The sequence below is a fragment of the Antechinus flavipes genome, chromosome 5, assembly GCF_016432865.1.
Source record: "Antechinus flavipes isolate AdamAnt ecotype Samford, QLD, Australia chromosome 5, AdamAnt_v2, whole genome shotgun sequence".
Taxonomy (NCBI): domain Eukaryota; kingdom Metazoa; phylum Chordata; class Mammalia; order Dasyuromorphia; family Dasyuridae; genus Antechinus; species Antechinus flavipes.
The window spans coordinates 45,661,494-45,675,212 of record NC_067402.1 but is presented as its reverse complement, the minus strand read 5'-3'; the positions used below and the strand labels follow the sequence as shown (position 1 = coordinate 45,675,212).

Genomic DNA, 13,719 nt, shown 5'->3' with positions numbered 1-13,719 from the left:
ATATGTAATGTCATAGAAAATCTTTACTTTTCCTTGTGATACAAAATGAGGCTTGGTTTATACTTGACCGTCTCTAGATTGTTTTTGTGCTTGGATTGGTTTTTTTATTATTTTAATTATTAAATATAGAGACGTTTACCAGTAAAAATGTAAATTTTGTTTGTTCAAACATAGAAAAATTGGCTTTTTTGTGAGACTCTGCAAGAACTGTGGATTGTAAAGTTTTCTTTCAGAGTTTTTGTAAAGTATATAGATAGATGGGGGTCTAGGCTAGCTCAATAATGCTATAAACAACCTCATATTTAAGGAGATAATTTAAATGAAATCTCAGAGCCAAGAAGTGGCAATTTCTTTGTAGAGTACAGTTTGAAACAAACGAAAAAAACCTCCCAAAGTAATCCTAATTTAAAAGCAAAAATCTGTATTCTATTACTCATATCCATCACCCATGAGTCCTCACCTTAGCCACATGCTTTAACCCAGATTGGTGTCCCTCTCTCTATATATGTCTCTTCTCTATGACTGTATCCTCAGACATGTCAGTCACAGAAGTCCCCTTTCTGCAGTCCCTTCTAGCCTGTTTCAAGTTTCAGGATCCAATTCAAGACATAATGTCTTGGACTTCCGGTTAAGATGGCGGAGAGGAGGCTCACAGTTGCATAAGCTCCGCGCTTTCTCTCACTATCCACTTCATTACAAGCCTCTGAATCAATGCTTGACTGAAAAAAACCCACAAATAGTTACCAAGAGAAGCCATCCTTGAGATCCGCCAAGAAAGGTCTGTCTTTACTGGAGGGCTGGGACGGTTTTAGATCGGGCGCAGGCTGAGGGCAGCGGCAGTGAGAGCACGGGAGCAGAGCTGAGAGGGGGTGGGGAGTGATCGTAGCCGTCTCTGCGGGGAGAGCTTCGCTACAGGTTTGGAACCTGCAGCAAGTCAACAGCCCAGCAGAGAAGCTAAAAACACCGGGGCTGAAGAACACAACCGCAAACAGCTGGAGTCTCTCAGGACCTGGCCGCCCCCCCCTTCCCCCCCCTCAGTGACTCAGCACGCTTTGGGATCTCAGAGCGCAGGCGCAGCACAGTCCTGCTAGTGCCTCACTGCTGCCCCCCGCAGTCTGGAGAGGAAGCTCGATAACACACCCAGCCCCCCCCCCCCAAAGAAAGACTCCAGTTTTTTCTGTTTTTCTTTGGTAGTTTGTCTCTGATTAATAGACAGAATGAGCAAGAAGCTGAAGAGGACTTTAACCCTTGACAGCTTCTATACAGATAGAGAGCAGACTCTAAATCCTGAGGAGACTAAAAACAGGCAGTCCCCAGGTGATTCCCCAAAGGAGGAAATCATCTGTTCCTCAGCACAGATGAACCTCATAGAAGTGATTAAAAAGGCTCTCACAAGGGAGCTAGAAGAAAAGTGGGAAAAGAGCCTGGAGAAGTCAGTTAAAGAGAGAGTGGATAAAGAAGTAAAATCCTTGAAAAATAGGATTAGTGAACTGGAAACAGAAAACAGCTCTCTAAAAAACAAAATTGGCGAAATGGAAAAAAATTCCACAGAACAAAAGAACTCAATGGCACAATTAGAGAAAGATTTTAAAAAAGCGAGTGAAGAGAATACTTCACTGAAAATCAGAATTGAACAAGTGGAATTGAATGACTCGAGGAGACAAGAAGAATCAGTCAAGCAAATCCAAAAAAATCAAACAATGGAGAAAAATGTGAAATACCTTCTGGGGAAGACAACAGACCTGGAAAACAGATCCAGGAGAGACAATCTGAGAATCATTGGACTCCCAGAAAAACATGATGAAAAAAAGAGCCTGGACATTGTCTTCCAGGAAATTATCAAAGAGAACTGCCCAGAAGTCATAGGAACAGAGGAAAAAATAAACATTGAAAGGATTCATCGATCACCCACTGAAAGGGATCCTAAAATCAAAACACCAAGGAATATAGTGGCCAAATGCCAGAACCCTCAGATGAAAGAAAAAATATTGCAAGCGGCTAGAAAAACCCAATTCAAGTATCAAGGAGCCACGATAAGGATCACCCAGGATCTGGCAGCATCCACATTAAAAGATCGAAGGGCCTGGAATATGATATTCCGAAAGGCTAAGGAACTTGGTATGCAACCAAAAATAACTTACCCAGCGAGAATGAGCATCTTTTTCCAGGGAAGAAGATGGACATTCAACGAAGTAAGCGAATTTCATCTATTTCTGATGAAAAAACCAGAACTTAACAAAAAGTTTGATCTACAAATATAGAACTCAAGAGAAATCTAAAAAGGTAAAGATTAATCTTGGGAACTATATTTTGACTATATAGATGTATAAAGAATACATGTATACCTTGTTCTAGAAATTGATGTGGAAAGGACACTGTACCAGAAAAAGGGTAAAGTGGGGGTAGTACATCACATGAAGAGGCATAGGAAACCTATTATATCTGAGAGAAAGAATGGAGGGGGATGAATATAGTGGGTATCTTACTGCCTTCAGAATTGGCTTTAAGTGAAAAATCTTAAGACATATTCAATCTATGGTGAAACTTCTCCCATCTCATTGAAAAGTGAGAAGGGAAAAGTGGAAAGGGAAGGAATAAGCTAAGCGGAAGGGAATACGGGAACTGGGAGGGAAAGGGGTAAGATAGGGGGAGGAACTCTAAGGCGGGGGGAGGGACACTAAAAAGGGAGGGCTGTGAGAAGCAAGGGGTGCTTACAAGCTTAATACTTGGAAGGGGGGAAAGGGGAAAGAAGGGAAGAAAGCATAAATCGGGGTTAACAAGATGGCAAGTAATACAGAATTGGTCATTCTAACCATAAATGTGAACGGGGTAAACTCCCCCATAAAGAGGAAGCGGTTAGCAGAATGGATTAAAAGCCAGAATCCTACAATATGTTGTTTACAGGAAACACACCTGAAGCGGGGAGATACATGCAGGTTAAAGGTAAAAGGTTGGAGCAAAATTTACTATGCTTCAGGTGAAGTCAAAAAAGCAGGGGTAGCCATCCTGATCTCAGATCAAGCTAAAGCAAAAATTGACCTAATTAAAAGAGATAAGGAAGGACACTACATCTTGCTAAAGGGTAGCATGGATAATGAAGCACTATCTATATTAAACATATATGCACCAAGTGGGGTAGCATCTAAATTCTTAAAAGAGAAACTAAGAGAGCTGCAAGAAGAAATAGACAGTAAAACTATAATAGTGGGAGATCTTAACCTTGCACTCTCAGAATTAGATAAATCAAACCAGAAAATAAATAAGAAAGAAGTCAAAGAGGTAAACAGAATACTAGAAAAGCTAGATATGATAGATCTCTGGAGAAAATGTAATGGAGACAGAAAGGAATACACTTTCTTTTCAGCAGTTCATGGAACCTATACAAAAATTGACCATATATTAGGGCATAAAAACCTCAAACTCAAATGCAGTAAGGCAGAAATAGTAAATGCATCCTTTTCAGACCACGATGCAATGAAAATTACATTCAACAAAAAACCAGGGGGAAGTAGACCAAAAAATAATTGGAAACTAAATAATCTCATACTAAAGAATGATTGGGTAAAACAGCAAATCATAGACATAATTAATAACTTCACCCAAGAAAACGATAATAATGAGACATCATACCAAAATGTATGGGATGCAGCCAAAGCGGTAATAAGGGGAAATTTCATATCTCTAGAGGCCTATTTGTATAAAATAGAGAAAGAGAAGGTCAATGAATTGGGTTTGCAATTAAAAAGGCTAGAAAAGGAACAAATTAAAACCCCCAGTCAAACACTAAACTTGAAATTCTAAAAGTAAAAGGTGAGATCAATAAAATTGAAAGTAAAAAAACTATTGAATTGATTAATAAAACTAAGAGTTGGTTCTATGAAAAAACCAACAAAATAGACAAACCCTTAGTAAATCTGATTAAAAAAAGGAAAGAGGAAAATCAAATTGTTAGTCTTAAAAATGAAAAGGGAGAACTCACCACTAACGAAGAGGAAATTAGAGCAATAATTAGGAGTTACTTTGCCCAACTTTATGCCAATAAATTCGACAACTTAAATGAAATAGAAAAATACCTCCAAAAATACAGCTTGCCCAAACTAACAGAGGAAGAAGTAAATATCCTAAACAGTCCCATCTCAGAAAAAGAAATAGAACAAACTATCAATCAACTCCCTAAGAAAAAATCCCCAGGACCAGATGGATTTACATGTGAATTCTACCAAACATTTAAAGAACAATTAACTCCAATGTTATATAAACTATTTGAAAAAATAGGGATTGAAGGAGTCCTACCAAACTCCTTTTATGACACAGATATGGTACTGATACCTAAACCAGGTAGGCTGAAAACAGAGAAAGAAAATTATAGACCAATCTCCCTAATGAATATTGATGCTAAAATCTTAAATAAAATATTAGCAAAAAGATTACAGAAAATTGTCACCAGGATAATACACTATGACCAAGTAGGATTTATACCAGGAATGCAGGGCTGGTTCAATATTAGGAAAACTATTAGCATAATTGACTATATCAATAACCAAACAAACAAAAACCACATGATCATCTCAATAGATGCAGAAAAAGCATTTGATAAAATCCAACATCCATTCCTAATAAAAACACTTGAGAGCATAGGAATAAATGGACTTTTCCTTAAAATAGTCAGGAGCATATATTTAAAACCATCAGTAAGCATCATATGCAATGGGGAAAAACTGGAACCTTTCCCAGTAAGATCTGGAGTGAAGCAAGGTTGCCCACTATCACCATTATTATTTAATATCGTATTAGAAACACTAGCCTCGGCAATAAGAATCGAGAAAGATATAAAAGGAATTAGAGTAGGCAATGAGGAAACCAAACTATCACTCTTTGCAGATGATATGATGGTATACCTAGAGAACCCCAGAGATTCTACCAAAAAGCTATTGGAAATAATTCATAATTTTAGCAAAGTAGCTGGCTACAAAATAAATCCCCATAAATCCTCAGCATTTTTATACATCACCAACAAAACCCAACAGCAAGAGATACAAAGAGAAATTCCATTCAGAATAACTGTTGATACCATAAAATATTTGGGAATCTATCTACCAAAGGAAAGTCAGGAATTATATGAGCAAAATTATAAAAAAGTCTCCACACAAATAAAGTCAGACTTAAATAATTGGAAAAATATTAAGTGCTCTTGGATTGGCCGAGCGAACATAATAAAGATGACAATACTCCCTAAACTAATCTATTTATTTAGTGCTATACCAATCAGACTTCCAAGAAAATATTTTATTGATCTAGAAAAAATAACAACAAAATTCATATGGAACAATAAAAAGTCGAGAATCTCAAGGGAACTAATGAAAAAAAAATCAAATGAAGGTGGCCTAGCTGTACCTGATCTAAAATTATATTATAAAGCAGCAGTCACCAAAACCATTTGGTATTGGCTAAGAAATAGATTAGTGGATCAGTGGAAAAGGCTAGGCTCACAAGACAGAATAGTCAATTATAGCAATCTAGTGTTTGACAAACCCAAAGCCCCTAACTTCTGGGAAAAGAATTCATTATTTGATAAAAACTGCTGGGATAATTGGAAATTAGTATGGCAGAAATTAGGCATGGACCCACACTTAACACCATATACCAAGATAAGATCAAAATGGGTCTATGACCTAGGCATAAAGAACGAGATTATAAATAAATTAGAGGAACATAGAATAGTTTATCTCTCAGACTTGTGGAGGAGAAAGAAATTTGTGACCAAAGATGAACTAGAGACCATTACTGATCACAGAATAGAAAATTTCGATTACATCAAATTAAAAAGCCTTTGTACAAATAAAACTAATGCAAACAAGATTAGAAGGGAAGCAACAAACTGGGAAAACATTTTCACAGTTAAAGGTTCTGATAAAGGCCTCATTTCCAAAATATATAGAGAACTGACTCAAATTTATAAGAAATCAAGCCATTCTCCAATTGATAAATGGTCAAAGGATATGAACAGACAATTTTCAGAGGATGAGATTGAAACTATTACCACTCATATGAAAGAGTGTTCCAAATCATTATTGATCAGAGAAATGCAAATTAAGACAACTCTGAGATATCACTACACACCTGTCAGATTGGCTAAGATGACAGGAAAAAATAATGATGAATGTTGGAGGGGATGCGGGAAAACTGGGACACTAATGCATTGTTGGTGGAGTTGTGAACGAATCCAACCATTCTGGAGAGCAATCTGGAATTATGCCCAAAAAATTATCAAAATGTGCATATCCTTTGATCCAGCAGTGTTTCTATTGGGCTTATATCCCAAAGAAATACTAAAGAAGGGAAAGGGACCTGTATGTGCCAAAATGTTTGTAGCAGCCCTGTTTGTAGTGGCTAGAAACTGGAAAATGAATGGATGCCCATCAATTGGAGAATGGCTGGGTAAATTGTGGTATATGAATGTTATGGAATATTATTGTTCTGTAAGAAATGACCAGCAGGATGAATACAGAGAGGCTTGGAGAGACCTACATGAACTGATGCTAAGTGAAATGAGCAGAACCAGGAGATCATTATACACTTCGACAACGATATTGTATGAGGACATATTTTGATGGAAGTGGATTTCTTTGACAAAGAGACCTGAGTTTCAATTGATAAATGATGGACAAAAGCAGCTACACCCAAAGAAAGAACACTGGGAAACGAATGTGAACTATCTGCATTTTTGTTTTTCTTCCCGGATTATTTATACCTTCTGAATCCAATTCTCCCTACGCAACAAGAGAACTGTTCGGTTCTGCAAACATATATTGTATCTAGGATATACTGCAACATATCCAACATATAAAGGACTGCTTGCCATCTAGGGGAGGGGGTGGAGGGAGGGAGGGGAAAAAAAAATCGGAACAGAAATGAGTGTCAATGTAATGTAATTATTAAATAAAAAATTTAAAAAAAAAAAAAAAAAAAAAAAAAGACATAATGTCTTCTTGAACTTTTTTTAGCTTAACTTTGACCTATGGTGGGGTGATCTTTGTTCTTCTTTGTACTCTCTCCAGCACTTGTATCTCCTGTCCTCAGTTGATTGATTACAAAAGCTGGATTTGTTGTGCCCTATCAAACAGCTAACCACAGGCAAACGAATGGAGAATGACTTTTTGTTGAGGGAGCTCTGTTTGCCTGAATATGAAATGGCTTCAGATAGGATGCTCTTGTTTGTAGACAGCTGGAAAATTACATAAAATACAAAAATCACACACTTTATAAATAGAAGTCTTTCTTTGTTCCATATCACATGAAGTCAGTTAAGGAAACTTAGTTTGAAGTTTTTGCCTTAAAATGAGATTGGGAAATCAGATTTCTGGTTTGTAATGGAACATCTGATACTTAGCATAGGATATCTTTTTCTCCCTAATATAGACAGACCTAGAAATGGTCACTGAAGACCTTGCGCAAAAAGTAAATAGGCCTTATCTTCGCACGCCTCGACACAAAATCATTCGGGCAGCGTGCCTCGTGCAGCAGAAGAGGCGAGAGTTCTTGGCGTCTGTAGCAAGAGGAGTTGCTCCTGCAGACTCACCAGAAGCACCAAGGCGCAGGTACAGAACATGCTTGTGTCTGAGCTCACTGATATCAACAGTCTTAAAGCAAATTCATTGTAACCTGCATTCTTATCTTCCTAAATTCTATAAAAGTAAAATTTTTATTCCTAGGAGGAATTTATAACTAGTATATTAGTAATGAAAGAAACTATTAACTTAAATGATTTCTAAGGGTATACAATCTCACTTTTCTTATTATTCTGTATTATATGGTGTAGCATCCCAAGAATTAACAAGACTCAGTAATTTCATACTTAATATAAATTAATAAATTAGACTAGCTCAAAAGTAGCATCTTTAACTTGATCTGTATAATAATACATCCCTTCAGATGATATTAAATTTAATATACATTTATGATTCTTAGTAATTATCTTGGCATATAAAAGCGTTACAGTAGGTAAAGTACGGGGCCTGGCATCAGGAACACTATTCTCCATTTGTTCAAATCCAGCGTCACTGCCTAGCTGCGTGGCCTTGGACAAGTCACTGAACTCTCTTTGCCTCTGTTTCCTCATCTGTAAAATGAGCCAGAAAAAGAAATGGCAAACCCCTCTAATATCTATGCCAAGAAAACTCCATGTGGGTCACAGAGAGTAAGACATGACAAAAATTACTGAACAACAACAAAATAAAAAATTTTAGTCATCTTTGCTCACTTTTCAGTCAGTCTTCTTAATATACAAAATATGTACGTGGATGGGGGGGAAAGCGAAAGAGAAATGCATATTTTGAATGAGTATAAATTAATGAGATTGTGATGGAAGAAATCCTGATATATGCAAGAAATAGCAGTTACAAATAAATTTATGTCCTTTGACATAAAATAAAAAGTGAAAAAAACATTTTTTCTGTGATGTAATGATTTTATTTTTGTTTTCCATATTCCTAATGGGACTTATATTTGATTATGCATGCTGTATCTTCACATGAATAAAACATAAATACTTCTTTGATTTGAGTACATAATAGGCATTTCTTACATTTGATGTTGTTAAATCATTTTGTCATATCCAAAGCTTCATGACGTCATGGACCATGCTGTTCCTAGGTTGGGGGAGGAAGCCAGTTATTTTTTTGTTTAGTTCAGGGGTGGGAGTGGGGGGAGGAGAGCAAAATATTGGAGTGGTTTACTATTTTCTTCTCCTGTGGATTAAGGCAAACAAAGATCAAACTTCACACAGTTAGTGATAGTCTAAGGCTGGATTTGAATTCGTCTTCCTGATTCCATGTCCAATGCTATTTCCATTCAGCCACCTCCTTATGTTTGGTATACATCTTAAATTATGTTTTTTATTCTACAAGATACATTTATATTAAATCCCAGCAGTTACTGTTTAGTACCTTGCATGTAAGAGCTATTTGTAGAATTGTTAGATTCAAAATTTTGAAATTAGTTTATTAAATTCCAAGTTTAGTAGTTTTATTGATAAAACAAGATTGAAGCAGAAGAATGTCACAGATTTTCCTTTTTGTTAAAAGGGCAAGGGACTAATGATTTCCATTGTATAGTTCTGTTAATAAATCAAATGGTATGTTTAATTTCTTTGTAGCTTTGCTGGTGGAACGTGGGATTGGGAATATTTAGGATTTGCATCCCCTGAGGTAATTGTTTTTGTAAATCTTTTTTAAAATTGCCTTTTCTTTTTGCAGTCATATTTTATGCAATTTACATTTATATCTATTCCAAATCATATCAATCTTAACTACTGTGAGTGATGCCTTCTTTTTTTTTATGATATGCAGGTAGAATTAACTTTAGCCTTTCTTGGAACAAGTTACATTAAGACAGTGAAATTTTATCATTTTAAATTATTTTTTAGACACTGCTTAGTAAAACTCTAAAAATAAAAGTGTTATGTCTTTTAAATTTAAAATATTGATTCAGCTTAAGTCTTTGGGGATCATAAGTAAGATTGTTTTGGGGGAGAGGTGGGGTTCTAATACTTTAATAATCTGGAAGATAATTCTTTTATATTAAAGTGGAATGAAAACTAATTTAGAATCCTTAATGTTATGATCTTATAATTAAACACTGGACAAAAAAAGCAGTTATTTTTAAAATCAAGTATGAGAAGATAATTTCCTATGAAAACAATATGTGAAGTGATGCTTTGTCTTAATATAAGCTTCTTTTAAGACTTCCACTCTATCTTTACATTTTTTTCCATTCTTGATTATTAAGGCCATTTTAGTACATTGAATCAATGTAGTATTTTTTTTAAATTCTGAAATATTAAGTAATAGCCTGAACAATTAGCAGATAGAGTGAAAACCTTAACTGTTTAATGTTTTGCTTTTCTGAGATTTGAATAGCCACTGTCATTTTGGAATATGATTTTATCTGTATAGAGCAATTTTCTGCCCACTTATGTACTGCTCTCATTTTGTCCTTATTTGCAGAAAACCACTCGCTAATTCTTAATGTCATAGTTTATCAATTAAAAAGCATGTCTATGAACTTTGACCTTTCATTTAATTCCTTGGTAACTACAATTTATATTTTTAAATAAGTAATCCTTAGAACTTCTTAAAATCCCTAAATATGTTTTCATGAGGATTAAAGAAAATTGGAACAGAGGTGAATTTTCAAGGAATTTGAAACGGACAAAAAAGACATATTAATCTCTGTATTGTACCCAAATAATAGATAATAGAAGTGATCATTTTCCAAGGAAAGACTGTGGCTCATTTAAATCAGGTCTTTGACTCTGCTTAGCTTCTGAAGATACTTGCAATCCCCTTAGCTAATGACGTTTAAAATGTGGTGGCATATCCAGAGAGAGAGAGAAAGAGTCTGTCTCTGTGTTTGTGTGTGTGTGTGTGTGTGTGTGTGTGTGTGTGTGTGTGTGTGTGTGTGTGTGTCTGTCTGTCTGTCTGAAAGAGAGAGAAAATATGATTTGTGTATATGGAACTATAAGAAAGAATTTCTCTTAAGTCAATAGAAAAAGTATCATAATTGTATTTTTCCTACAAAATGCATTAGAAAAACTTTATTTTTACCCCAATCCTGTACTTTTCAGTGGTATTTTCTGTGATAGAATACCAAGTACAGCATCCGTGTCATTGTGATAAAAAATTCTACCCAGAATGAAAAACAATTCTTCAGCTTTCAAAAAAAAAGCAATGAGTTTAAGGTCAGTATAAATATGGAAAACTTATATATTTCAAGGCAAGCAAGAATGATCTTTCCAAAATACTCTATTCTATATTACCTATACATCTGGAGTTATCAACTTAGGGAATTGCTAGTTAGATCAGGAGTGCTGAAACCTTTTACTTGGACATTTTACTTGACATTTTCTCAAGATGACAGACATAAACTTTATTTCCATGTAGAATGAATTACTAACCTCTCCACAGTCATATTTTTGAAATATATTTTTTACCTATATTTTCAAAAATGCTAGTTTTAGCATTGCTGCCAGAATTATTTGATTTATATTATTTTCAAAATGCCTTTGTCACTTTGAAACATCAACCTTAAAGCAAATTTTATTGCATATCTAAGAGATTACCTCAACAAGGGATATGGCAACTGCTCTACTATGAAAGTTTCAGATCCTGACTTTATCATTAACAAGACAGACTCTTAGAATCTTAGAGGATAACCTAGAAGTCATTTAATTGTGCAATTTCCTATATGATGTATTAACCCCTTTTATAAGACGCCTAGCAAATATTCACGAAGCATCTGCTTGAACATTACCAATGATAGGAAACTCATTATCTTGCACAACAATCCATTATAATTTGGGGGAGCTAATTTCTTCTTATATTGATCCAAAATCTGTTTGTCTACAACTTTTACCCATTGGCTCTTATTCTGTCTGTTGGAGGCACGAAGAACTGTTCTATATCCTCTTCAGTTAAGTTAGTATTGTCAAGTATTTCCTATTTCATTTCCCATTCTCCCAGTCCTATGATAACTTATCAGTTCTGTGATTTATAAAAATACACTACCTACTTCAGGTTTAAAGGGAAAGTGATTATAAATCCTGAAACTTTAGGCAAATCTTGGTGATTTTTCTGAGTAACCTTGGGCAGTTGCTGACTCTGGACAGTGAGCCTAGAATCAGGAAGAGCTGCATCCAGATTTGTTTCAGACACTTACTAACTATGTAACTCTAGGGAAGCTAACCTGTTTGCCTCAGTTTTCTCAGTTGTAAAAGGGGAATAAGAACACTATAACCTTACAGTGATGTAAAGAGAATCAAAAGAGATATTTACAAAAAGCAATAAGCACAATGCCAGGCACATAGTAGATGCTTTATAAATCCTTATTCCCTCCCTTTCCCTTTCTTTGTCACCAGAGGCATCTTTAGAGATACTATCATATGCTTGATAGAGTCCCTGCTATATTTGTTTTCTACAGCTTTTCTTCTGATCAATAGAGCTGTCACTTCTGTCAAGAACAGAAATTATATTGCTCTATCATGACTTGTCCATAATGATTTCTTAATAGTGTCTAGCAATCAGTGCTTTCCTTATTATTCATAAGTTATCTAACACTCCCTTCTAGGAATTTCCTAAACATGGACAAGGTCATCCATCTTCTGTTTGTAAGAATTCATTCTCCCCATTTTGTAAATTAATAATCTGTTTCTCAAATACTTCAGTACTTTCCTTTTCCTCCAAGATTTCAACAAAATTATTTAGAGGGATGCATTGATTGCTACTATGAATTTTCTCAATGTCTTTTGCTGTGATTCCTCAAGATCAAGAAATTACAACCCACTGGAAGCTATTGGTTTGCTTTCTTAAGTCTTTTGTCCTATTTTGCGTTTTACTTATTCATGTTTTTGTTGTCATTTTCAATATGATAATCATTCTCCTTGACAGAGATGATCAGTCTTTAAATATTAAGTATATACTTAGTGCCAAATGCTGGGAATACTAAGACAAAAAAATTTAGACTAAATCCTTGTCCAGAAGATCTCTGTTGGGGTACATAAAGAACATAGGAAAAAATTTCAGGATGGAAGGAGGTTCTAGCAACTGGGGAATAGGAGACCTCAAGCAAAGGTCATACCTAAGTTAAAGTTGCCTAGAGGCAAAGGTGAGGAAGGAGTGTTTTGCCAAGGATGGAATGCGGTGTTTGAGAGCCCAATAGGTGGGTGGGTGATGTGGGGAAGGGGGGGAGGGGGAGGGGGAGGGGATTTGACTAGATTTGACTAGAATTTAAAATGAACAGGAGTCATAGCCAGTAAGCTTGGAAAGATATGCCCAGGCCAGCTTGTGAAAGGGCTTTAAATGCCAAAGAAGCAAAAGTGAACAACTAGTGCTTTTTTAAACATAGAAATGACATGATCAGAACTGGGCATTAGAAATAGTATTTTGGTAAATGTGTGCAAGACAGAACCCTTAGAATATTATTGGCAGCAATCCAGGCAGAGAAGTGATGGGACTCTCGAAAAGAAAGGGACAGGTACAGGAGGTGTTTCAGAAGTAGAATCAAGTTGTGGAAACTGATTGGATTCAAGAATGGGAGGGTGAGGAAGAATAAAGTCTTGTAAACGACTCCCATATTTCAAGGTTGGGGAACCAGGATACCCTGAAAAGGGGGTAATGTGAGGAAGGACAAGTTTGATTTTTGAGCATGGTGGGGAGGAGGATTAAAGACTGTTCCCCTGGAAGGTGATGTGGGATTGGGAAAGACTCAGGCTGTATGTATGGTGCTCAGATAGCTTAGTTATGATAGACATGCATAATGATGGAAGCAAAGGAGCCGTCAAATACTTTGGATTTTCCATTATCTCTTAACGTACCATTAAGACCAATATCACAGAATGGTCACATGTTTTCGGACATGGCAATGTATAGGTTTGCTTTTATTAACCATGCTTGTTATAAAGGGAGGGATAGGAAAAACAAAAAAAAAGGGACAACAAAAGGCATAGATGTTTGTTGAAATATTTTGTTGAATATCATGGAAGATGCATGCAAGCAGGACATTGTTGGAATTACCAGGTTAAAAGAAATATACACCTAGAAAAATCTGTCAGGTATTGACAGATTTATGGTTTTATTTACAACCCTTTTCTCTTCTTTTGTATATAGACATGTTCATGTTGGTTGATTTTTTTTTTTTTTTTGACACTTTGTAGCATCTACTTCT

General features: G+C 35.7%; 1 protein-coding gene across 6 annotated transcripts in view; it reads left to right on the top strand.

Moving 5' to 3' along the window:
* The window catches only part of ANKIB1 (ankyrin repeat and IBR domain containing 1), a 154,259-nt gene that overhangs the window by 129,094 nt on the left and 11,446 nt on the right, over positions 1-13,719 (top strand). For all 6 annotated transcript variants that reach the window (XM_052001111.1, XM_052001114.1, XM_052001110.1 and 3 more), the window contains 2 exons: positions 7,420-7,598; positions 9,155-9,206. In XM_052001111.1, the coding sequence (XP_051857071.1) occupies positions 7,420-7,598; positions 9,155-9,206 (231 nt within the window). The remainder of the gene's footprint in view (positions 1-7,419; positions 7,599-9,154; positions 9,207-13,719) is intronic.